Below are 25,261 nucleotides of genomic sequence, written 5' to 3'. Positions count from 1 at the left end.
AAACTTCTGCACAGCTAAAGACAATAAGAACAGAATAAAAAGACAAACTACACAATGGGAGAATATATTTGACAATATGTCTGATAAGGGGTTAATAACCAAAATTTATAAAGAACTTGTAAAACTCAATACCAGGAAAACAAACAATCCAATCCAAAAATGGGCAAAAGAAATGAATAGACACTTCTCCAAAGAGGACATACAGATGGCCAATAGGCATATGAAAAAATGCTCAACATCACTAATTATTAGAGAAATGCAAATTAAAACCACAATGAGATATCCCCTCACACCAGTCAGAATGGCGCTCATCAACAAAATAAGTGCTGGTGAGGATGTGGAGAAAAGGGAACCCTCTTGCACTGCTGGTGGGAATGCAGACTGGTGCAGCCACTGTGGAAAACAGTATGGATATTCCTCAAGAAATTAAAAATCGAACTGCCTTTTGACCCAGTTATCCCACTTTTAGGAATATACCCCAAGAACACCATAGCACTGTTTGAAAAGAAGAAATGTACCCCCATTGTTTATGGCAGCATTGTTCACAATAGCAAAGATCTGGAAACAGCCAAGTGTCCATCAGTGGACAAGTGGATTAAAAATCTTTGGTACATATATACTATGAAATACTACTCAGCCATAAGAAATGATGACATCGGATCATTTACTGTTAACAACATGGATGGACCTTGATAACATTATATGAACGAAATAAGTAAATCAGAAAAAACTAAGAACTATATGATTCCATACATAGGTAGGACATAAAAATGAGACTCAGAGACATGGACAAGGGTGGGGGAGTTAAGGGGTGGGGGACAGGAGAGGGAGAGGGTTGGGGGAGGGGAGGGGCACAAAGAAAACGAGTTAGAAGGTGACAGAAGACAATTGGTCTTTGGGTGATGGGAATGCAGCATAATCAAATGTCAAAATAACCTAGAGATGTTTTCTCTGAACATATGTACCCTGATTTATCAATGTCACCCCATTAAAATTAATTAAGAAAAAAAAACTGTTCACACAGTCATTTCACACTTTGCCTGGTTTGAGCAGTAATAAATCATTCAGATAAAGCAGCCTCTTCTTGGTATGTATAAATTGGTATTTTTGAATATAGGTCTGTAATTAAAGGATCATAGTGTCAATTGCTTCTTCATAGGAACCTTAATTTGCAAAAAAGATTGGCCACATGCAAGTCTTTATTTGCCATCAAATAATTAAAATGTTACTGGCATCCTCCAAAAGAGAGAACTATCTTTAAAAGCTCACTGGCAGTGCTAACTTGTTGGGAAAGTATACAAGTATACTTATATATGTATTTGTATGCGTATGTTTATATATAATCGTCTGCATTTGTGAGAGTGTATCAACACCCATCTGTAATACCTAAATAAGACATATAAAAATACTTTTTGTTTTTGTTTTTTTTGTGTATTTTTCTGAAGCTGGAAACAGGGAGAGACAGTCAGACAGACTCCCGCATGCATGCGCCCGACCGGGATCCACCCGGCACACCCACCAGGGGCGACGCTCTGCCCAGCAGGGGGCGTCGCTCTGCCGCGACCAGAGCCACTCTAGCGCCTGGGGCAGAGGCCAAGGAGCCATCCCCAGCGCCCAGGCCATCTTTGCTCCAATGGAGCCTTGGCTGCGGGAGGGGAAGAGAGAGACAGAGAGGAAGGAAGAGGTGGGGTTGGAGAAGCAAATGGGCGCTTCTCCTATGTGCCCTGGCCGAGAATCGAACCCGGGTCCCCCGCACGCCAGGCCGACGCTCTACCGCTGAGCCAACCGGCCAGGGCCTGAAAATACTTTTTCAAACGCTGAACCTCTTGAGAAATTCCCTAAGAATCTGCTGCCTGAAGGCTCTTTGTCAGTTCATGACAACTTTCAGTAAGCATATCAATAATAACCTTTCTTTGAATGCTGTTTTACTACTTAGTTAAATTTTCTTTATAAAAAATAATTCCTTGATTTCTTTCTCCAGGGTTAAAATTTTAGTCTATTTTGTAATATTTCTTGTAAAAAATTCACTACTCAGTTTTTCATAATGGATAGTTGTACAAAGTTTAATAGTCATATCTTTTACATAATTGACAAAAATAACATTCTAATTTATGAAAAAGGTTTAATAGGCAATAAAATATTAATCTCTGTGAACATAAAAGACAAATGTGTGAAAATTATTTTAGAGTTGTTGACCTACTGGTACAAGAGCAAAACCTGCATTAGATGAGTGGCTGTAAGCTTCTCCATAACTTGGTGTCCAGTAATAGTGATTTTTAAGGCCATTGGAAACTTCTGCAAGATACACATGTCCATCTACCACAAATGACTCCACATCTGTATTGTCTGGTTTTAGATGGCCTGTTTGAATTAAGTCTGAATATGCCTACAATTTTTTAAAAAAGAAAATAGTTTATTCATTTTAAACAAATGAGCTTTGCAGTTTATAATAAATATTTTGAGTCACATTGCTGAATTTTAGTATTTTCCAGGTACTGTGGATAGGTTTTTACCCATTTAATTTTACACACTGAAACTAATTTGGAAAATATATAAAATATTAGGCTTGGCCCTGGCCGGTTGGCTCAGTGGTAGAACGTCGGCCTGGCGTGCGGAAGTCCCGGGTTCGATTCCCGGCCAGGGCACACAGGAGAGGCGCTCATCTGCTTCTTCACCCCTCCCCCTTTCCTTCCTCTCTGTCTCTCTCTTCCCCTCCCGCAGCCAAGGCTCCATTGGAGCAAAGATGGCCCAGGCGCTGGGGATGGCTCTGTGGCCTCTGCCTCAGGCGCTAGAGTGGCTCTGGTCACAACATAGCGATGCCCAGGATGGGCAGAGCATCGCCCCCTGGTGGGCGTGCCCAGAGGATCCCGGTCGGGCGCATGCGGGAGTCTGTCTGGCTGTCTCTCCCCATTTCCAGCTTTAGAAAAATGCAAAAAAAAAATAATAATAAAATAAAATATTAGGCTTTTTTTAATGACTCTCAGAGTTAACAATCCTCTATATCACCAATTTTTTGGACCAAAGGTCCTATGGTCAAAATTCTCAAGTCTCTCAGAGGTTCTTACGTGAGAGGGGAAGGCTATTGTAAGTGCCCTGGAAGATTGATGATAACCAGGGAGCCATTTCTCAGAAGAGGAGACAAGCAGATTTTGTTACACAACTATATGGGATTTATGAACCCGCTTGCTACAGATTTAGGCCAAGAGAGATAATCTCCATGGTATTAGATGCTGGCCTGGCTGGCTGCTTAAATATTTCTTTTTTATTTTTATTTATTTTTTTCCAAAGAATAGGGGGCGAGTCAGAGAGACAAACTGACTCCCCCATGCGGCCCACCGGGATCCACCTGGCATGCCCACCAGGGGGCGATGCTCGGCCCCTCTGGGGCGTTGCTCCGCTGCAATTGGAGCCATTCTAGTGCCTGAAGCAGACGCTATAGAGCCATCCTCAGTGCCCGGGCCAACTTTGCTCCCATGGAGCCGTGGCTGCAGGAGGGGAAGAGAGAGATGGAGAGAAAGGAGAAGGGGAAGGGTGGAGAAGCAGATGGGTGTTTCTCCTGTGTGCCCCAGCCAGGAATCAAACCCGGGACCTCCACACGCCAGGTCAACGCTTTACCACTGAGCCAACTGGCCAGGGCCTAATTATTTCTTCATTGTAGAAATTACTTCATCTATCTCTTGTGGATTGTTGGTATCTGTGTAAGGGTGTCATACAAACACACTAAACTGGTTTGTCATTCTGGTTGTGATTTTAAAGAAAGGCAAAGATTTATAGACGGTAAAAGATTTCCAAGTCTAGTTGCTTTCTGCTTGTCATTATTAGTTCTAAACTCAATTTAGCTTCTAGTATGTGACCTTTATATACATATGTAGTATTTGATATCCTATACTATTTCAACCACAAAACTTTACAGTAGCTAAATTTTAGGACTTAAAATTTATCAAACCTGGCCCTGGCCGGTTGGCTCAGCAGTAGAGTATTGGCTTGCATGTGGAAGTCCCTGGTTTGAATCCCAGTCAGAGCACACAGGAGAAGTGACCATCTGCTTCTCCGCCCTTTCCCCCTTTTCTTTCTTTCTCTCCCCCCCCTCTCCCTGCCCCCCCCCCTGCACCCATGGCTTGAATGGGAACGGTTCAAGCAATCTGGCCCCAGGCTCTGAGGATGGCTCCATGGCCTCACCTCAGGCGCTGAAATAGCTTGGTTCTCGAGCAATAGATCAGTGAATCAACAATCTGGTGCAGCGGCACCAGATGAGCAGAGTATCACCCTGTGGGGGGCTTCCTGGGTGGATCCCAGTCTGGGTGAATGTGGGAGTCTGTCTCTGCTTCCCTGCCTCCCACCTCTCACTTAATTAAAAAAAAAAACTATCAAAACTGTAGCCTCACTATACTTTGTAGTCATTTCTAATGCACTTGCAAACAAGGTAAATAATTACAAATAATGTCTGATGTTCTAGAGAAGACCCCAGAAAAACCTTCAGTAAAGAAAAAAGCTTACCACACATGTAGCCTCATCAAATTTGTTTCCCCAAATGTAGATATGAGAGAGTGTGGGATTTGTTTTCATTGATTGTGAAAGTGCAACAAGTCCTTCTCCTTCTATGCTGTTGCTGACTACTGACAGCCTGTGGAAAAACAAAAAGTAATAACCCTGAAGCCCAGTGTTTTCACAAAAAGAACACATAAGTTAGCAACAACATTTATTACAAACAGGTTGTGTAAAATTAATTATTATTAAATATATTTATGTAGTAGTCAAAATATTGACCATGCAATTGCTAATATCCAAGAAACTCAGTTTTCTAGTTGTATGCTTCATGTACCTAGTAGACCTACCTACATTTTAGAAATCATTTTATAATATTATTCAGTAAATATTTAGGAATGGATCACAGATATATTTTCCAACATAAAGTCATCCAAGTAATATTTTCTTTGATTCATTCTCCAATTTTAGTTGGCCATATTGAATGATTATGATTTTTCTGTTAGAATTCAGGATAAATGGTTTAAGCAGTAAGAATTTTCTCATTAATTATAAGCAATTAGAATAAAACAATTTAATTTTTAAGCATACTTTTGAGAAATAGATGAAATGTTTACAGTAAACTTTATGTCAGTTTAGAAAATGAATTTACATATTTCATCATGAACCTTCAAAGCTAAGTGGTTTCAGGTTACATTTAAGTTTTTCTCTTATTTTGATTAAATATAAAGCCATACTAACGCTTTCAGACTCCTGTTACGTGAAGCAAGAGTTTCACTGAGATTCTTTGCTCCTGCATTTTCTATTCTGTTAAAAGAAAGATCTATTACTTCCAGGGTAGTATTGCTTTTCAGTACATCAGCCAAAAACACCATTCCATCACGAGTTATTTTATTGCTGGGAAAGGAAAAATATGTAGTTATTTTTGAAGACATGAAGTTATATATCTATAGAGATAACATGCTTAAGATTTCTTATAATAATAAACACTTCCCATTTTAGTAAAGATTTATTTTAATCATTCACTTTCCAAAAAAGTTAATGAAAATTTGCCATAAAATGTTACTCTTATTATGGTTTACATAATTAAATTGCTCACTCAAGTTATTAGGTGATTAATAGTATAAACTAAATTCTAAGGTTTAGGACAAAATGTTGACAACATAGTTTCTAATCTTTGGAATTAAGTGTCTAACAAAATATCCTATGTACTATGAATATTTACATAGATTATTCCCATAACTTGACTTCTGATGAATTATTTATTGGATAAATTATCACCTACCAGCTGACATCAAGGTAGCGCAGGCTTTGGTTCTGATACAGCGCATCACATAACTGTTTTAGACCATGGTTCCTTATATCATGCTTACTCACGTGTAGCTCAACAAGGTAGTGATTTTCTTTTAACATGTGGCCTAAATGAACTGTGGACTCTTCCTGAAAAAAGATAAAGTCTTTTTTCTAAAGTATAATTTTGAAGCAGTAGATGTTTATTTCAAACATATGCTGTCAATTAAATTCTCTTTTTTAAAATATTATATCAGTTAAGACTCAGTCTACAATTTGCATTTGTTTAGCCTGGAATTTTTTTTTTTTTTTAAGCAGTGAGAGAGATGGAGGGACAGACAGGAAGGGAGAGAGATAAGAAGCATCAGCTCATTGTTGCACTTGAGTCGTTCATGGATTGCTTTTGCAGACATGCCTTGACCGGGGGCTCCAGGCAAGCCAGTGACCATGGAGTCATGTCTATGATCCACACTTTTAAGCCAGTAATCCCACACTCAAGCTGGTGAGCCCACGCATAAGCCTTATGAGCCTGTGCTCAAGCCAGTGACCTTAGGGTTTCAAACCTGGGTCTTCCCCGTCCCAGGTCCACTCTGTCCACTGCTCCACCGCCTGGTTAGGTGGCTGGGCTCTTTTAAAGCCATTTTTGCCTTAAACGATCATCTTTACTATTCTTGCCACAAATGATATCTTTACTGTCTTAGAAACAGGCAGGAGGCCCTGGCCGGTTGGATCAGCGGTAGAGCGTCAGCCTGGCGTGCGGGGGACCCAGGTTCAATTCCGGGCCAGGGCACATAGGAGAAGCACCCATTTGCTTCTCCACCCCCCCCTTCCTCTCTGTCTCTCTCTTTCCCTCCTGCAGCCAAGGCTCCATTGGAGCAAAGATGGCCCGGGCGCTGGGGATGGCTCCTTGGCCTCTGCCCCAGGCTCTAGAGTGGCTCTGGTCTCGGCAGAGTGACGCCCCGGAGGGGCAGAGCGTCGCCCCTGGTGGGCGTGCCGGGTGGATCCCAGTCGGGTGCATGCAGGAGTCTGTCTGACTGTCTCTCCCCGTTTCCAGCTTCAGAAAAATACAAAAAAAAAAAAAAAGAAAGAAAGAAAGAAACAGGCAGCAAGTACTTATAAAATGTAGTTACAAAGTGATATAAAAGAGGCGATATAAAAGAGGCTAGTTAAAAAATCATAGTTATTAGAAAAATAATCATACCAGAAGGAAAAACAATAAAAAAAAATTGGTCCCATGATGTACTGAGCATATAAGCTTCCTACCCGCCATCCTCTCGAGTCTTTAAAGCATTCTGGACCCTCCAGGTATTCCTAAACTTTATTCTTGATCTCCACTCTTAGTAAAGAAAATACAAAGACATTTCCTGGTCTCGATTCTATTTTTAAAATCCATTCATTTTAATCAATTGATATATCCAATTTCTCCCTTTTATAATCAAATGGCTAAATATGTTTTACTCTTTTTATGGTCAGTGGAAACTTTTTTTAAATTCCAAAATCTAGTTGCTTCTAGGTAAAAGGTACATAACCTCAATGAGGATTTGCATGCCAAATACCTCAAATTTTTAACAAAATCAAAATGTGTCCTAAACGGGTCAAAGTATTTTGTGGTCCTCTTGCATGCTTGTTGCATTTGTAGTCTTTTATTTTGTTTTAATTATTGATTTTAGAGAGAGAGGAAGGAAGAGAGAGAGAAACATCGATTTGTTGTTCTACTTTATTTATGCATTCTCTGGTTGATTCTTCTATGTGCCCTGACCAGGCATAAAAACTTCAAACCTATGAAAAAAGATGGCAGTGGAGTAGGCAGATGCACAGATGCCCAGCTCTCACCACCAAACTGGAATACAAATCAATTTAGGAAATATCAGCATGAAAAACCAACTCTGAACTACAAGAACAGCTCTCAAAAACCAAGGAACAAAGAAGAAGCCACAACAAACCTGGTAGGGAGCACCTGAATCTCCCTTGCTTACAGGAATGGAAGGAGGGGGTGAGGCTGAGAGCCCAGAGGGGATCTCACACAAGGGAAAAGAGCAGAAACTACTGCTCACAGCCACTTGACTGGTGACCAGGGAGTGAGGTGTGTTAAAAAGACCAGCTTATCTACCAAGTGGAAAGGAGAGAGAGAGGGACAGACTGTGAGGGGCTAAGGAGTGAAGGAGATGACCTAAAAGAACTGACTCATCCATGCTGGAGGCGGCCATAGCTCTGTTTCATAAAACAGAGCTGAATTGCTTCTGGATCAGAGATCTCCGGACATCTATCCAGCTCCAATCAGCACAACAAGACACAGCTGAAAACAAGAAGTGGGGAGGAGGGGCAGTAACTCAGGTCTCCATGGAGATCTGAGATACACCTCCCCCTACTGAAGCTGAGAAAAAAACCCTGCCCTCAGAGAGATTAGTTGGCTAAAGAGGCCTTCAGAGTCTCAGGTTACACCCATCGCATTCCTGGATACAGTTTCAAGGAAACCCCCTGCTGAGATCAGTAAACAAGACTATCACCTGTTAAGAAAACAAACAAATCAAGACTTCAAAGCTGCCCAAATCCGAAAGTGGATTACAGATAACAGCTGATACCAACCCAAGAAGACCTAGAAATAACACAATCAAAAACTGGAGGCAGACAACACCAAGCCTAGACAAAACCAACTCTACAAATAAAACACCCAAAAACAGACAATGAGAAGACAAAGAAGTGCAATCCAAATGAAACCACAAGAAAAACCTTCAGGAGATGAACTGAGTGATATGGAAATAATCAAACTTCCAGATGCGGAATTAAAAATAATGATTGTAAGGATGCTTAGGGATCTTAGAACAACAATGGATGGTCATTATGAACACCTAAATAAAGAAATAGGAAGTATAAAAAAGAATGAGTCGGAGATGACAAACACAATATCAGAAATAAAGACCACAATGGAAGGAATTAAAAATAGGATAGATAGAGCTGAGGATCGAATCAGCGAGTTGGAGGACAACTGGAATGAAGGCATGAAAGCAGAGAAGAAAAGAGAAAAGAGACTCAAAAAGTCAGAGGAAACTCTTAGAGAGCTCTGTGACAACATGAAGAGAAATAACATCCGCATCATAGGGGTTCCTGGAGAAGAAGAAAAAGAACAAGGGATAGAGACTTTGTTCAATCATATCATAGCTGAAAACTTCCCTAAATTAATGCAAGAGAAACTCTCACAAGTCCAAAAAGCACAGAGGACTCCATTAAAGAGAAACCCAAAGAAACCTACACCAAGACACATCATAATTAAAATACCAAAGCTAAGCGATAAAGAGAAAATATTAAAAGCTGCAAGAGAAAAAAAGGTTATCACCTACAAAGGAGCCCCATAAGAATGACATCCGACTTCTCAACAGAAACACGTGAGGCCAGAAGGGAATGGCAAGAAATATTCAAAGTAATGCAGAACAAGAACCTACAACCAAGACTACTTTATCCAGCAAGGCTATCGTTTTAAATCAAAGGAGAAATAAAAAGCTTCCCAGACAAAAAACAACTCAAGGAATTCATTACAACCAAACCAATGCTGCAGGAAATGTGAAGGGGCCTGTTGTAAACAGATCAAACTGGGAAAAAAATATAGCAAAAAAGGAATACACCTTTAAAGAAGAAAATGGCAATAAACAACTACATATCAATAATAAACTTAAATGTAAATGGATTAAATGATCCAATCAAAAGACATAGGGTAGCTGCGTGGATAAGAAAACAGGACCCATACATATGTTGTCTACAAGAGACACACCTTAGAACAAAAGATACACATAGTTTGAAGGTAAAAGGATGGAAAAAAACATTTCATGCAAATGGAAATGAAAAAAAAGCTGGGGTAGCGATACTTATATTAGACAAATTGGACTTTAAAACAAAAGGGTATAGTAAGAGATAAAGAAGGCCACTACATAATGATAAAGGGAGTAATCCAACAGGAAGATATAACTATTATAAATATCTATGCACCTAATATAGAAGCACCCAAATATATAAAGCAGACTTTGATGGATTTAAAGGGTGAGATGACCAGCAATACTATAATAGTAGGGGATTTCAATACCCCACTAACATTACTAGATAGATCCTCAAGAAAGAAAATTAACAAAGAAACAGCAGACTTATTGGAAACACTAGATCAACTCGATTTAATAGATATTTTCAGAACTTTCACCCTAAAGCAGCAGAATATACATTCTTTTCAAGTGCTCATGGTACATTCTTTAGGATAGACCACATGTTAGGGCACAAAAGTGCTCTCAACAAATTTAAGAAGACTGAAGTCATATCAAGCACTTTCTCTGATCACAACGACATGAAACTAGAAATGAACCAAAACAGAAAAGCTCAAAAATTCTCAAACACATGGAAACTAAATAGCAGGTAGTTAAATAACAAATGGATTAAGAATGAGATCAAAGAAGAAATAAAAAATTCCTAGAAATGAATGACAATGAGCATAGAACAACTCAAAATTTATGGGACACAGCAAAAGCAGTACTGAGAGGAAAGTTCATAGCACTACAGATACACTTTCAGAAGCTAGAAAAAGCTCAAATAAACAACTTAACCCTGCATCTAAAAGAATTTAAAAAAGAACAGCAAGTACAGCCTAAATGTAGTAGAAGGAAGAAAATAATAAAGGTAAGAGCAGAAATAAATGACATAGAGGTTAAAGAAACAATACAGAGGATCAATGAAACTAGGAGCTGGTTCTTTGAAAAGGTAAACAAGATTGATGAACCTTTAACTAGACTCACCAAGTAAAAAAGAGAGAGGACTCAAATAAATAAAATTAGAAATGAGAGAGGAGAAATAACAACTGACACAACAGAAATACAAAATATTGTAAGAAAATACTATGAAAAACTGTATGCCAAAAAACTACACAACCGAAATGAAATGGACAAATTCCTTGAAACATACAATCTTCCAAAAATCAATCTGGAAGAATCAGAAAACCTAAACAGACCGATTACACCAAATGAGATCAAAACAGTTATCAAAAAACTCCAAACAAAGAAAAGTCCGTGTCCCGATGGCTTCACAACAGAATTCTACCAAATATTCAAAGAAGAACTAACTCCTAGCCCTGGCCGGTTGGCTCAGTGGTAGAGCGTCGGCCTAGCGTGCGGAGGACCCGGGTTCGATTCCCGGCCAGGGCACACAGGAGAAGCGCCCATTTGCTTCTCCACCCCTCCGCCGCGCTTTCCTCTCTGTCTCTCTCTTCCCCTCCCGCAGCCAACGCTCCATTGGAGCAAAGATGGCCCGGGCGCTGGGGATGGCTCTGTGGCCTCTGCCTCAGGCGCTAGAGTGGCTCTGAGGCGACGTCACAATATGGCGACGCCCAGGATGGGCAGAGCATCGCCCCCTGGTGGGCAGAGCATTGCCCCCTGGTGGGCGTGCCAGGTGGATCCCGGTCGGGCGCCTGCGGGAGTCTGTCTGACTGTCTCTCCCCGTTTCCAGCTTCATAAAAATCAAAAAAAAAAAAAAAAGAACTAACTCCTATCCTTCTCAAACTATTTCAAAAAATTCAAGACGAAGGAAGACTTCCAAGCTCCTTTTATGAGGTGAGCATAATTCTGATTCCAAAACCAGGCAAAGACAAAACAAAGAAAGAAAATTAAAGTCCAATATCTCTGATGAATATAAATGCTAAAATCCTCAACAATATATTAGCAAACCGGATCCAACAATATATGGAAAAAATCATACACCATGATCAAGTGGGATTTATTCTGGGGAGGCAAGGATGGTACAATATTCGTAAATCAATCAATGTGATTCATCACATAAACAAAAGGAAGGAGAAAAACCATATGATAATTTCCATAGATGCAGAAAAAGCATTTGATAAAATCCAGCACCCATTCATGATCAAAACTCTCAGCAAAGTGGGAATACAGGGAATATACCTCAACATGATAAAAGCCATCTATGACAAACCCACAGCCAACATCATACTCAATGGGCAAAAATTAAAAGCAATCCCCTTAAGATCAGGAACAAGGCAGGGGTGCCCCCTTTCACACTCTTATTTAACATGGTCCTGGAAGTCCTAGCAACAGCAATCAGACAAGAAGAAGAAATAAAAGGCATTCAAGTTGGAAAAGAAGAAGTAAAACTATCATTATTTGCAGATGATATGATATTGTATATAGAAAACCCTAAAGTCTCAGTCAAAAAGCTACCAGACCTGATAAATGAATTCAGCAAAGTGGCAGGATATAAAATCAATATTCAGAAATCAGAGGCATTTTTATACACCAACAATGAACAGTCAGAAAGAGAAATTAAGGAAACAATCCCCTTCACAATTACAACCAAAAAAATAAAGTACCTAGGAGTAAACTTAACCAAGGAGACTAAAGACTTGTACTCGGAAAATTACAAAGCATTGATAAAAGAAATCAAGGAAGATACAAACAAGTGGAAGCATATACCGTGCTCATGGTTAGGAAGAATAAACATCATTAAAATGTCTATATTACCCAAAGCAATCTATAAATTTAATGCAATACCAATTAAAATACCAATGACACACTTCAAAGATATAGACCACATATTCCAAAAATTTATATGGAACCAAAAGAGAACACGAATAGCCTCAGCAATCTTAAAAAAGAAGAAGAAAGTGGGAGGTATCACACTTCCTGATATCAAGTTATACTACAAGGCCATTGTACTCAAAACAGCCTGGTACTGGCATAAGAACAGGCATATAGATCAATGGAACAGAACAGAGAAACCAGAAATAAACCCACAGTTCTATGGACAACTGATATTTGACAAAGGCGGTAAGGAAATACAATGGAGTAAAGACAGCCTCTTTAACAAATGGTGTTGGGAAAATTGGACAGCTACCTGCAAAAAAATGAAACTAGATCACCAGCTTACACCACTCACAAAAATAAACTCAAAATGGATAAAAGACTTGAATGTAGGCCGTGAAACCATAAGCATCTTAGAAGAAAACATAGGCAGTAAGCTCTCGGACATCTCTTGGAGCAATATATTTGCTGATTTATCTCCACGGGGAAGTGAAATAAAAGACAGGATAAACAAATGGGACTCTATCAAACTAAAAAGATTTGCACAGCTAAAGACAACAAGAACAGAATAAAAAGACAAACTACACAATGGGAGAACATATTTGACAATACATCTGATAAGGGGTTAATAACCAAAATTTATAAAGAACTTGTACATCTCAACACCAAGAAAATCCAATCCAAAAATGGGCAAAAGAGATGAATAGACACTTCTCCAAAGAGGACATACAGATGGCCAATAGGCATATGAAAAAATGCTCAACATCACTCATCATTAGAGAAATGCAAATTAAAATCACAATGAGATATCACTTCACACCAGCCAGAATGGCGCTCATCAACAAAACAACACAGAATAAGTGCTGGTGAGGATGTGGAGAAAAGGGAACCCTCCTGCACTGCTGGTGGGAATGCAGACTGGTGCAGCCACTGTGGAAAACAGTATGGAGATTCCTCAAAAAACTGAAAATCGAACTGCCTTTTGACCCAGCTATCCCACTTTTAGGAATATACCCCAAGGACACCATTGAACAACTCCAAAAGGAGAAATGCACCCCCATGTTTGTGGCAGCATTGTTCACAATAGCGAAGATCTGGAAATAGCCCAAGTGTTCATCAGAGGACAAATGGATTAAAAAGCTTTGGTACATATATACTATAGAATACTACTCAGCCATAAGAAATGATGACATCGGATCATTTACAATAACATGGATGGACCTTGATAACAGTATATGGAGTGAAATAAGTAAATCATATAAGAACTATATGAATCCATACATAGAAAGGACATAAAAATGAGACTCAGAGACATGAACAAGAATGTGATGGCAACAGGGGTGGGGGATGGGGGGAGGGGGGAGGGGGCGAAGGAGAGAGGGGTTGGGGGAGGGGAGGGGCACAAAGAAAACCAGGTAGAAGGTGACAGAAGACAATTTAACATTGGGGGAGGGGTATACAGCACAATCAAATGTCAAAATAATCTAGAGATGTTTTCTCTCAACATATGTAACCTGATTTATCAATGTCACTGCATTAAATTTAATAAATAAATTTAAAAAAAAAAACAACTTCAAACCTGCTGTTACCAGGATGATGCTCTAACCAACTGAGCTACCCGGCCAGGGCTTATAGTAAGTTTCATAGTCAATAGAAATGATGATTACAATATGGATAACTATATATATATGTTTTAATTATGTAAAAGTGCTGTAAGAAAAATGTTAAAAGTTAAATGAAACCACACAGCAATATCAGATAGAACATGAGCTTTATAATAAAACTGTCCAAATGCTAGCTTTACCTTTTATTTTATTTTATTTTTATTTTTTTGCTAGCTTTACCTTTTAGTAGGCTCTATGTCTGGGGAAATAATTTCATCTGAGTCTGTTTCCTTTTCTGTAAAATAGGTGAAATTATACTTCCCACAAAGAATTAAAGTACACAACCAGGTAGTGGTATAGCAGATAGAGTGTTGATCTGGGATGCTGGGGATCTAGGTTCAAAATCCGAGGTCGCCAGCTTGAGTGTGGGATCAGAGACATGGCCCCTTGGTCACTGGCTTGAACCTAAAGGTTGCTGGTTTGAAGCCCAAGGTCGCTGGCTTGAGTCCAAGGTCACTAGCTTGAGCAAGGGGTCACTCGCTCTGCTTGCAGCCCCCCAGTCCAGGCACGTATGAGAAACAATCAATGAACAACTAAAAGTGCTGCAACTATGAGTTGATGCTTCTCATCTCTCTCCCTGTCTGTCCATCCTTGCTCACACAGAAAAAAATAAAAAAATAAAGTAACTACGCAAAATAATTCTACAGAAAAATGCAAAGCATTTATTACTTTATTACTGTTCAATATTCCATAATCCTGTATTTAATTTGTTTAAATTATTGCTTTGACAATGAAAATGTATACTCAAGAGGAAGCTGTAGTCTGTGATCTTAATAAATGCAGACTGATCACATAGGGAATCCAGTATTGCTCTTCATGGTGCCTGGAATGGACGTACTCAAAACATATTTGTGTTTTATGCTTGACTACATTTTTAGGTCAAGAAGTTTGAAAGAGGGAGAGACATAGTGTCAGAAATAGTGAAGAGGTTTTTTGTTTATTTGTTTGGGGGGGGGGTTAAGACTCATTCACTGAGTTTGTGACTTAATTTGCCTACGGTGGCATTTATATTTTCCCAAGCTCCCCAGATAATGAACAGTAAAACCTTTAAATGGAATAAGATTGCAGACTCACTTTTCAGAACTGCAAAGTATGAAGAAACACAGAAGGATTCTACTCCACAAGTCATTTTAGGGGACAGTACTCGGTGACAGAGAGGGTGGGGCTGTCTTGGAGAGGAAGAGAAGTCCAGCTGGAGTTTCGCTGACTGTCCTGAGCCTCCAGACTGAGAGCAAGGGAGCCCTGGGCTTTCAATAACTATTCTCGGGTGGATTTGGGAATAATGACACCACTTGACATATATATATATATATATATATATATATATATATATATATATATATATTACATATAATCTTTTTTCTTTAATCTTTTTTTTTTTTTGCCACTCAACATATTTATAAGAAGAATCGTGCTTCTAATGTGATTTCATATAGTTTAGCATATTGATTTCCTTGGGGCTTTCTTTAGTTCAGAAAATGTTCAGCTCTCAGATCTGTCAGGTCAATCTGAGAGCCTTCTCAGCCACCTTTTATACCCCTGGATTGCTTCTGATGTCCTTCCTCATGCTCCCAAGCGTGGCACCCTGAGTATAACTTGATTTCACTCCTTGAAAGCTCCTTGAACACAAGGGCCATGTGCTTTGTTTGACTTCTGTCTCCAGCACCCAGCTATATCTGGTTTAGGGTTGTATTCAAATATTTATTAAGTGAATGAATCATTCGCTGAATGCTTGCTGTGAGTCAGGTATTCTGCTGATCCTTAGACAAGGGTGCTTGCTGTTTAATTCTGGATGCCTTGTTGAACAGATTAGATTTATGTACATGAAGTAATTAACATGTAAAATTCTAAAAATGTTGATATAGAAAGTGAAGAGAAAATTCAGAGAGAGATATCTATATATGCAAAGAATGTAAAACACTTATGCATATAAAAATATTTAAAAAATATAGTTAATTCTCAATGACATGGATACCAATGGGGAACAGTGGGATAGATAATTTCAAGACTATATAAAGTACTTTGAACATTTTTTTAGTGGATACTCTGTTTTTATTTAGATCAACAATAAAATTAGTTCTTATTCCCTAGCTTTTTACAACTGACTAGACACAAAAGGCACCTAGAGAAAGTCAGGAGCAAGGAGAAGCCTTGAAAGCAGGAGCTGCCTGCTATGCACCTGTCTCCAGCATGCCACACACCTAGAGGGTCAAGTCCAGACTTCTCAGGCTGCTATTCTCACACACTTTGCCATTATTACTGATGATTTCAAAGAGGTAATGGTTCAGTCACAGCAATATAACAAACCAAAACCAACCATAAAACAGTTCAAACAGAACTTAAATCTAGTCTTTAAAATTTTAATCTTATTCTTTCACTGTAACTACTTTGTTGCTCACAGGTTTACTCACTGAGAATTTGAGATTACAAGGAAAAAGATGTTTACTGCTTAAATAAGCAACATCTAAAATCAAATTCAGTTTTATAACTCTATCAAGAATAATTTTCCTGGCCCTGGCCAGTTGGCTCAGTGGTAGAGCGTCAGGCCGCCGTGCGGAAGTCCCGGATTCGATTCCGGGTCAGAGCAGACAGGAGAAGCACCCATCTGCTTCTCCATCCTTCCCCCTTTCCTTTCTCTCTGTCTCTCTCTTCCCCTCCTGCAGCCAAGGCTCCACTGGAGCAAAGTTGGCCCACGCACTGAGGATGGCTCCATGAACTCTGCCTCAGGCACTAGAATGGCTCTGGCAGCAATGGAGCAATGCCCCAGTGGGCAGAGCATTGCCCCTTGGTGGGCATGCCAGGTGGATCCCTGTCCGGCACATGCGGGAGTCTATCTGACTGCCTCCCGGCTTCTAACTTTGGGGGGGAAAAAAGAATAATTTTCCTTTAAAAGTTTTTTCCCCCTACAAACAGTACTTTACAATTCAAAAAAATACAAGACATTTGTGAACTGTGACATAACATTCAGTAAGTAGTACCTTCTCTTATTCACATGTGGTAATATTAACTACTATCACTTTGTATACATACCTGTTCACTGTACAGTATAGGTCGGTTTAGGGTTATTGCTTTAATTGACTGGTTTTGAGTTAGGACTGTAGCAAATGCTATCACACTTTGCATTCCCTAAAAACAGGTAAAGTCATTAGAGAAACTGACAAAGTATATAAATTAGCCTCATTATAAATAAGTATTTCCAGATTAGTAATCTGGAATCTGATCAATCAAAATTGTGGCTTTAACATGTTTAAGCATGTCCTGCTCTTTGAATTATAGGTTGATCAAATTCAGAAATGAATTTTTAGGCTCTGTTCTCCCTGCCCTAACACCTATTGACATCATGTATGGGCAGTTTCAGTATCCATTTCCTAAAATGTTTGCCTCTAGGTTCACTCCTAAGCCCTTAAACTTCTATATGATGCAGACCACAGCTACACAGACACAGATGTGAATGCCAGCTAGGGCTCTCCTCTAGTAAGAGCATATGTCCTTGTGCCAGCATTCTTCTGTATTCATACTCATACTAAGCGTGTTTGGTGGGAAAGGGTTACTAATCACATTTTCACCACTCCCACAAGCTGCCTTCTCTACCTTATTGGATGGCCCTGATCTCCATCCCCCATCTCAGTGATGGACACCACCACCACACACCCAGCTGGGATGCCATGACACCCATGTCTCCTCTCACTCCACCAGAACGCTTACCTTCCCATCCAGTTCATCGTTAAGTCTTACAGAGTCTGCCTCTAAAAGATGTCTCAGATTAGTCCATCTCTGTGGCCACACCCTACCCACAGCCTCATCAACCATGTGGATTCATTCCTAGAGTAACTTCCTAAGTGGTCAGTGGGTTTCCTCTTGCCACCCAGTAATTCTCCACAAAGAAACCAGAATGATCCTTTGAAAGTACCAATCAGATCATGTCACTCCTCAATAAGGCCTTTCCATGATTTGCATTCATAATCAAACACACTCTTCTTCCTCTGAACCACACTACAACCCACACAATCTTTGCTGACACTGGGCTCTGTAACCCTCAGCACCTTCACTGTGAGGCTCTCTTTTAACTCCCTTTGTCCAGCCACTGGCTTTTCAGTTCTTAAGACCTGCCAGACTTGATATTACACTATTCATGTAGCTCCCTCATGACTTCTGCCTTATCTAAACATCAGTTTTATATTTACCTAATACTTTTCCATTAAGTCAACTCTTTTTCACTTTAAAACTCTGTATCACTACCATAAATGGAAAACCATAATCCCTTGAAATAGAAATCATCTGCAAAATATATAAATGAGTATTAAAATTACCTCACTCTGTAATACTAATACTACCTCTATCGCACTTGGAGAAGCACTATTAAAGTCTCTGTACTGGACCCCTTGCCTGGAATGTGCTGCCATGAACCCTCTTCAAGGCAGGGTTTTTCTCATCCTTCATGATTCCTAAACATTATTTCTCAGGTCTTAGGCAACCATCCAATTATGCAAATCAACCACCTCTTCCCCATTATCAGGAGTACTAGGTAATCTTCATAGCACTTTTCTCTATTTGTTTATTGATAACTAAATACAACCTTTATTAGGGAAGAAACCAAATCCGATGTACACTTGCATCCTTAGAATCTAGGACTGTGACTGGTATGTGTTGAATCAATGCTTTCCCCAAGATATACTGGCTGCATCTACTACTTTGTTAAGCTCCAGAACCTATTATCCTAAAGAGCCTCTTGGCCCATCTTAGTATTTTTGTGCCACAGTGATTTTCATTAAAAAAAATCTATAGGTTTTCATTAAAAACCTATCTATACAATAGGTCCCCAACATTTGCTCAAGGTTTGAAGGCATGTTGAGAAAATGAAGCCTGGAATTTAAAGATATACAAAAAATACACACTTCTTTCTCATTATCAGGCCAGTTAAGGCCCAGAGCAACTCTTAGAATCATTTTAGGTTTTTATGCTACAATATTACTACTCACTTCAAATTGTTTTCAGAAGTAAAAAAATTTATATTACACTCATAAAGTAATAGTAGTATTTGTTTAATTAAAATGAAAACAATCTTTTTCTATTAAAATACCATACAGGTTAAGAAAGGTTATGGATGAAAGTTTAAGAAAATTTTTATTATACTTGGGAATCCTTCTATACTGTTATTTACTACAATCTGATTTTATTAAGTAACGACTATTATGCTTAGGTAAAAAAAAAGCTTTTTATCTGATATTCTCTAATATTAATATTAATAGGGGCAAGCCTAATCATTCATAACACTGTCATTTAGCTGGTCTCTATGCTGGTTTTCAGGGAAAATGATGCATTACCCGGGTGATTTTCTCATAACCAATTTACTCACCAGATCACAGTCACCCAGATCTAACTTCTCTAAGGAAGAATTAATTTGTAGCATTACAGCAAAACACATTCCACCTTTATTTTCAATCTTATTTCCAGTCATTCTTAGGTATTTCAGAGTTGTATTCTTCTGAAAAGAATAACCTTGGTTAAGTTTTTTTTTTTTTTTTTTTTAATTTATTTTTTTCCATTTTTCTGAAGCTGGAAACAGGGAGAGACAGTCAGACAGACTCCCGCATGCGCCCGACCGGGATCCACCCGGCACGCCCACCAGGGGCGACGCTCTGCCCACCAGGGGGCGATGCTCTGCCCATCCTGGGCGTCACCATGTTGCGACCAGAGCCACTCTAGCGCCTGAGGGAGAGGTCACAGAGCCATCCCCAGCGCCCGGGCCATCTTTGCTCCAATGGAGCCTTGGCTGCGGGAGGGGAAGAGAGAGACAGAGAGGAAAGCGCGGCGGAGGGGTGGAGAAGCAAATGGGCGCTTCTCCTGTGTGCCCTGGCCGGGAATCGAACCCGGGTCCTCCGCACGCTAGGCCGATGCTCTACCGCTGAGCCAACCGGCCAGGGCCTACCTTGGTTAAGTTTTTAATCCACAGTATTCTCTTCAGATTACATCAGTTTGGTGACTATATTACTATTTGCAAACTCATCAGTTTTTCATGGAGATAGAATAGGATATATTCCTTAAAAGTGACAATTTCCCATAATAGATAAAAATCCACTTTAATATATAGTTTAGTAGGAAGAATGTTCAGGAAACAGATGCCAAACAATGGCAGCAAATGAAGCAGACTTTACTTTCCTTGGAAAATTTATAAATTTACCTTCTAAGAAAATTATACTTTTTTTTATTGAGGTGAAATTCATATAACACAAAATTAACCATTTAAAAGTGTACAATTCACTGATTTTTAGTATATTCACAATGCTGTGCAGCTACGACCTCTGGCCAGGTCCAAACATTTCATCACCCCTTAAAGAGACCCTGTGCCCACTGAGCAGTCACTTCACTGTGTTACTTTTAAAGTTCGCAGACATTTGCAAAGTTTAATTCCTTTTCTCATTCCACTCTTTGGATAAACGTTCACACAGCAAATTACAGACATTTCATTGTTCTAATGAGTAAGTGCAAATAATTATCTTTAAAACAAATTCCAACTCCCCTAAGCGCAGGAAGATACCAAGCATGTCCACTCACCACCTTTATTTAACTTTGTATTGAAGGTTCTAATAAGGGGTATGAGGCAAGAAAAAGAAACAAAAAAAGCCATCCAAATTGGAAAAGAAAATCATTTCTGCATAGGATATAATCTTATATATAGAAAATCCTAAGGAATTCACACACACACACACACAAAGTTCAGCAAGACAGCAGGATATAGATCAATGTACAAAAATCTATTGTATTTCTATACACTAGCAAAGAACAATCCAAAGAAGAAATTAAGAAAATTGGAATAGCATTAAAACGAATAAGACAGGAATAAATTTAACAAAAGAAAGGCAAGAATTGCACACTGGAAACTACAAAGCATCATTGAAAGAAATTAAAGAACTAAATAAGTGGAACTATCCTATATTCATGGATCAGAAGACAATACTGTGAAGAAGGCAATACTCCACAAAATGATTAAAGATTTAAAGCAATTCCTTTCAAAATTCTAGCTGCTTTTCTTGAAGAAATTGATAAACTGATCTTAAAATTCATGTGGAAATGCAAGGGACACAGAAAAGCCAACATGATTTGAAAAAAGAACAAAGCACTCGCATATCCTGACTTCAAAACTTACTACAATACTACAGTAGTCATGATAGTGTGGGATTGGCACAAGGATAGGCATTTGATTAAAAGAACAGAGTGGAGAGTACAGAAATAAACCCTTACATTTATAATCAATTGATTTTCAACAAGGGTATTAAGAAAATTCAATAAGGGAAGAAAGTCTTAACAAATGGCATTGGACAACTGGATATATCCTCAGGTAAAAGGATGAAGTTAGTCTTCTAGCTCAAATCATATACAAAAATTAACTCAAAGTGTATCAAAGAACTAAGTGAAAAAGCTAAAACATAAAACCATTCAAAGAAAATAAGTGTAAATCTTCATGACTAGGTAAGGCAATGCCTTTTTAGATATAACACCAAAAGCACAAATGACAAGAGAAACAATAGGTTAACTGAACTTTATCAAAATTAAAAACTTTTGTGCTTCAAAGGACACCATTAAGAAGGTGAAAAGGCAACCTACAGAATGAGAAAATGTTTGCAAAAATATGTATTTGACAAGGGACTTACATCCAAAATATATAAAGGACTCTTATAGTTCAAAAGGACAAATAATCTAATTTTAAAATGGGCCCTGTGCAGGTGGCTTAGTGTATAAAGTGTCATCGGTGCACTAAGGTCACAGATTCCCCTGTCAGGACACTTATGAGAAGCAATCAATAAGTGTACAACTAAAAATGGAATAACTAAGTGGAACAATGAGTTGATGCTTCTCTCTCTCTTTCTCTCTCCACCCCTTCTCATCCTCTTTCTCCATCTCTCCCTTCCTCTCTCACTCTCAGATCAATAGAAAAATTAAAAATGGGCTAGGGATTTGAACAAACATTTCTCTAAAGAAAATACACAAATCACTAAAAAGCACCCTTGGAGAGTTGGCTCAGTGGTAGAGCATCAGCCTGGTGTGTGGATATCCCAGGTTTGATTCCCTGTCAAGGCACACAGGAGAAATGACCATCTGCTTCTCCACCCTTTCACCTCCCCCTCTTCTCTCTTTCTCTTGCTCTCCCACAGCCATGGCTCGATTGGTTTGAGTGCATCAGCCCTGGGCGCTGAGGATGCCACAGGCACTAAAAATAGCTTTGTTACTTGAGCATGTCCCAAAATGGGCAGAGCATTGGCCCAAGATGGGTGTTGCCAGGTGGATTCTGGTCGGGGCGCATATGGGAGTCTCTCTATCTCCCCGCCTCTCACTTGAAAAAGAAGGAAAAAAATAAAAATAAAAAGAATAAATAAAAAGCACATGTAAAAATGCTCAACGACACTATTTATTAGAGAAATGCAAATCAACTACTGCAAAACCTCTTCATGCTCACCAGAAGGCTAAAATAAAAGATAATAAATGCTGATGAGGATGTGAAGAAATTGGAACACTCACATACTATTGGTGAAATTGTAAAAAGGAACAGCTACTTTGGAAAACAGTTTGGCAGTTCCTCAAAATATTAAACAGAGTTACCAAATAATCCAGCAATTCCACTTCTAGGTTTATACCCAAGAAAAGTAAAAATATATATACACACAAAAACATGCAAATATTCGGTAGAGACATTATTCATTAGAGACAAAAAGTAGAAACCCAAATGTCCATTAATGAATGGATGAACAAAATGTGATATATCCATACAATGGCAATAAAATGGGTGAATCTTGAAAACATTAAGCCAATCACAAAAGGCCACATATTTTATGATTCCATTTATATGAAATGTCGAGAATAGGCGAGATGTAGGTGGGAAGTAGATTAGTGTCTGAGAGCTGGGAAGAGAAGCATGGAAAGGGATTGCTGATGGGTACAGGATTCTTTCTGGGAGACAATGTTCAGCACTGATAGTGGTGATGGTTGCACAACTCTGTGACTATACTAAAAACCACTGAACTAACTGAACACTTTAAGAGGATAAATTTTATGTATGCATTTGAAGCTATTTATTTTTTAAAATGTGCTCAAAAGTGCTCATACAGTGTTCACATTTTAATAAGTTGAAGTGTAATAAAAATATACAGTCCCACAATATTAAAGTAAGTTCAAATTAACATTTGGTTCTGTAGGTTCCAAGATATCAGAAGTTAAAATTCCCAAATACAATGTTAGTTTGAGGTATATACTTACATGTAGTGCTTTAGCAATCAGTTCTCCACCTTTGGGTCCAATATCATTAAACATAAGGTTTAAGTAAATGAGAGTGTATTGTTTCTATAATAAGGAAAGAAAAGAAGCTATTACACATGTATTATTAGAAATCAATCAATAATATACGAGCTACTTTAAGTAAAAGTGTTTACCTCCGAAGAAAATCTTTATAAACCAGAAAATCTTAAAGTCTAGCAAAAGAAACTACCATTAAGGAGGAAAAATCACTATTCTTATTTAAACATAAATATAATTGTAATATAAGTGAAAAAAAAGATTATTAGTTTTGACCAATGATTCAAATTTTGGCTGTGCTTTATATATTTAACCACAGTGTACAAAAGTTTGTAACAGCTGACTCAAGAGCTCTAGTTACAGCCCTACTGAGACCAAACATGCCAATGGGTTTGCAAGTATTTCAGGTTTATAAATATACCATAGTCAGGACTCGACATTTTGCAAAACTAGTGTTTTGTGCATGTGCCATTAGGCTTAGCAGTCTCACTGTAAACAGAACTAAGAACATTTTAATGATTTTGCAGCATTTTTATTTGTGACTGCTGAGAATAACATGGTTCTTCATTGGTTTAATCTTCACCCTTACATTGTATGCCATTTCATGGATATGAGAATATTAGGATCATTTTAACCTCATAAAAAGCATTTTTAGAAGATGAGGCAGAGGGACAATTACAAAATTAAAATGTCAATATAAAGGAGGAATAAAAAATGATATATGCTGCTTTAAACATTTTATTTTAACTGAAAGCACAAACACGTATTTGCTGATCTTCTGAGGTTGAAACAAGGCCTTCTCTTTAAATACACCTTCTGATTAGTGGACTACGCTTTCTTAAATAAAATGCAACCGTAATGCAGCATTTCAGTTTGGGTGTCCCCAAAGTGTCTTTGCAATAAAAGGTTAACTTAGCATGCTCAAACCCTGCATATTCCAAATAAAGAACTGGTTCTCAACTGGCCTCTGGAAGAAAAAAAAAAGACATAAAATATTTTGTAATAAAATAATACCTGAAGCAGTTTTGCAGTGCAGTATGCGCCAACATCACTTACGAGGTTATATCTAACATCCAAACCTGAAGAACACAGGTGATCAGAAACTGATATTCCTTGTAAGGAATACTTAAAATCAGGGAAACAAAAGCAGGAGTAATGATTCTTAAGGAGACATACCATTAATATATGGAGTCCTCTCTAAAATTCTGGAAAGAATCCAAAAATCTTCACCTGTTACTCTTTCCACTGGTATTGAGTGATTGTTACCAGCAATGTTTAATGTGATTCTGTCCAATCTGTTAAAATACAAATAAGAAACTCAGTAAAGATATAAAAGGTTTTTTTCTTCATGTGTAAATAGGAACATCATGGATAGCAGCTATGTACCACAATATAGATTATACCAAGTAACTTAAAACTACTAAAATAGTCCACAGATTTTGCTAAACACTTTAATATATACTATATAATCTAATTTCTCTCTCACACACAAATATCCCCACTTGATAGATGATGACATTGAATACTTCAATGATTTGTCTAAATAAAACCAGTTCACAACAGTTAAGGACAAATCTGGAGCCCAGACTTGGAGACTGCTGGTCTAGTGCTCTTCCCAGTATATTCCACCACCTCCAAGACCTATTAACCGTCAAGCAACAACTTCTCTGATTCAAAAGGTATGTCCATTTCACCAAGCATTTGTAAATGGCTTTGAAATCACTCCAGGATTTTCACATAGATGAATATCAAGGAATATTATTGATATAATCAAGTATTTGTCTTCCTTACCCCTTTTTAATTTCTTCATCCACTCCTTGGAGTATATGCAATATAAAAGGATTACTTTTCTGGGAATTTTCCATACATAGATTATTATAATGTTCCTGGAGACTGCCAATAGCTTCTGGGGCTTTTGGAAAATAAATAAATACATTACCATTATTCTTCATCATATATGAATTATCCCAC

General features: G+C 38.4%; 1 protein-coding gene across 1 annotated transcript in view; it reads right to left on the bottom strand.

Moving 5' to 3' along the window:
• Positions 1-2,120: 2,120 nt before the first annotated feature.
• Positions 2,121-25,261, bottom strand: part of LRRC34 (leucine rich repeat containing 34) — a 61,226-nt gene continuing 38,085 nt past the window's right edge. Inside the window, exons 2-11 of the mRNA XM_066241892.1 lie at positions 25,082-25,202; positions 24,467-24,585; positions 24,305-24,369; positions 23,255-23,338; positions 19,359-19,487; positions 17,033-17,128; positions 5,771-5,925; positions 5,227-5,382; positions 4,498-4,624; positions 2,121-2,386 (exon numbers count right to left, since the gene is read on the bottom strand). Coding sequence (XP_066097989.1) covers positions 2,183-2,386; positions 4,498-4,624; positions 5,227-5,382; positions 5,771-5,925; positions 17,033-17,128; positions 19,359-19,487; positions 23,255-23,338; positions 24,305-24,369; positions 24,467-24,585; positions 25,082-25,155 — 1,209 coding nt within the window. The 5' untranslated portion in view covers positions 25,156-25,202 and the 3' untranslated portion in view covers positions 2,121-2,182. The remainder of the gene's footprint in view (positions 2,387-4,497; positions 4,625-5,226; positions 5,383-5,770; positions 5,926-17,032; positions 17,129-19,358; positions 19,488-23,254; positions 23,339-24,304; positions 24,370-24,466; positions 24,586-25,081; positions 25,203-25,261) is intronic.

This window comes from Saccopteryx bilineata, chromosome 8 (assembly GCF_036850765.1).
Source record: "Saccopteryx bilineata isolate mSacBil1 chromosome 8, mSacBil1_pri_phased_curated, whole genome shotgun sequence".
Classification (NCBI taxonomy): domain Eukaryota; kingdom Metazoa; phylum Chordata; class Mammalia; order Chiroptera; family Emballonuridae; genus Saccopteryx; species Saccopteryx bilineata.
Note: the sequence above shows the minus strand (reverse complement) of the source record. Positions and strands in the feature narration are given on the sequence as shown.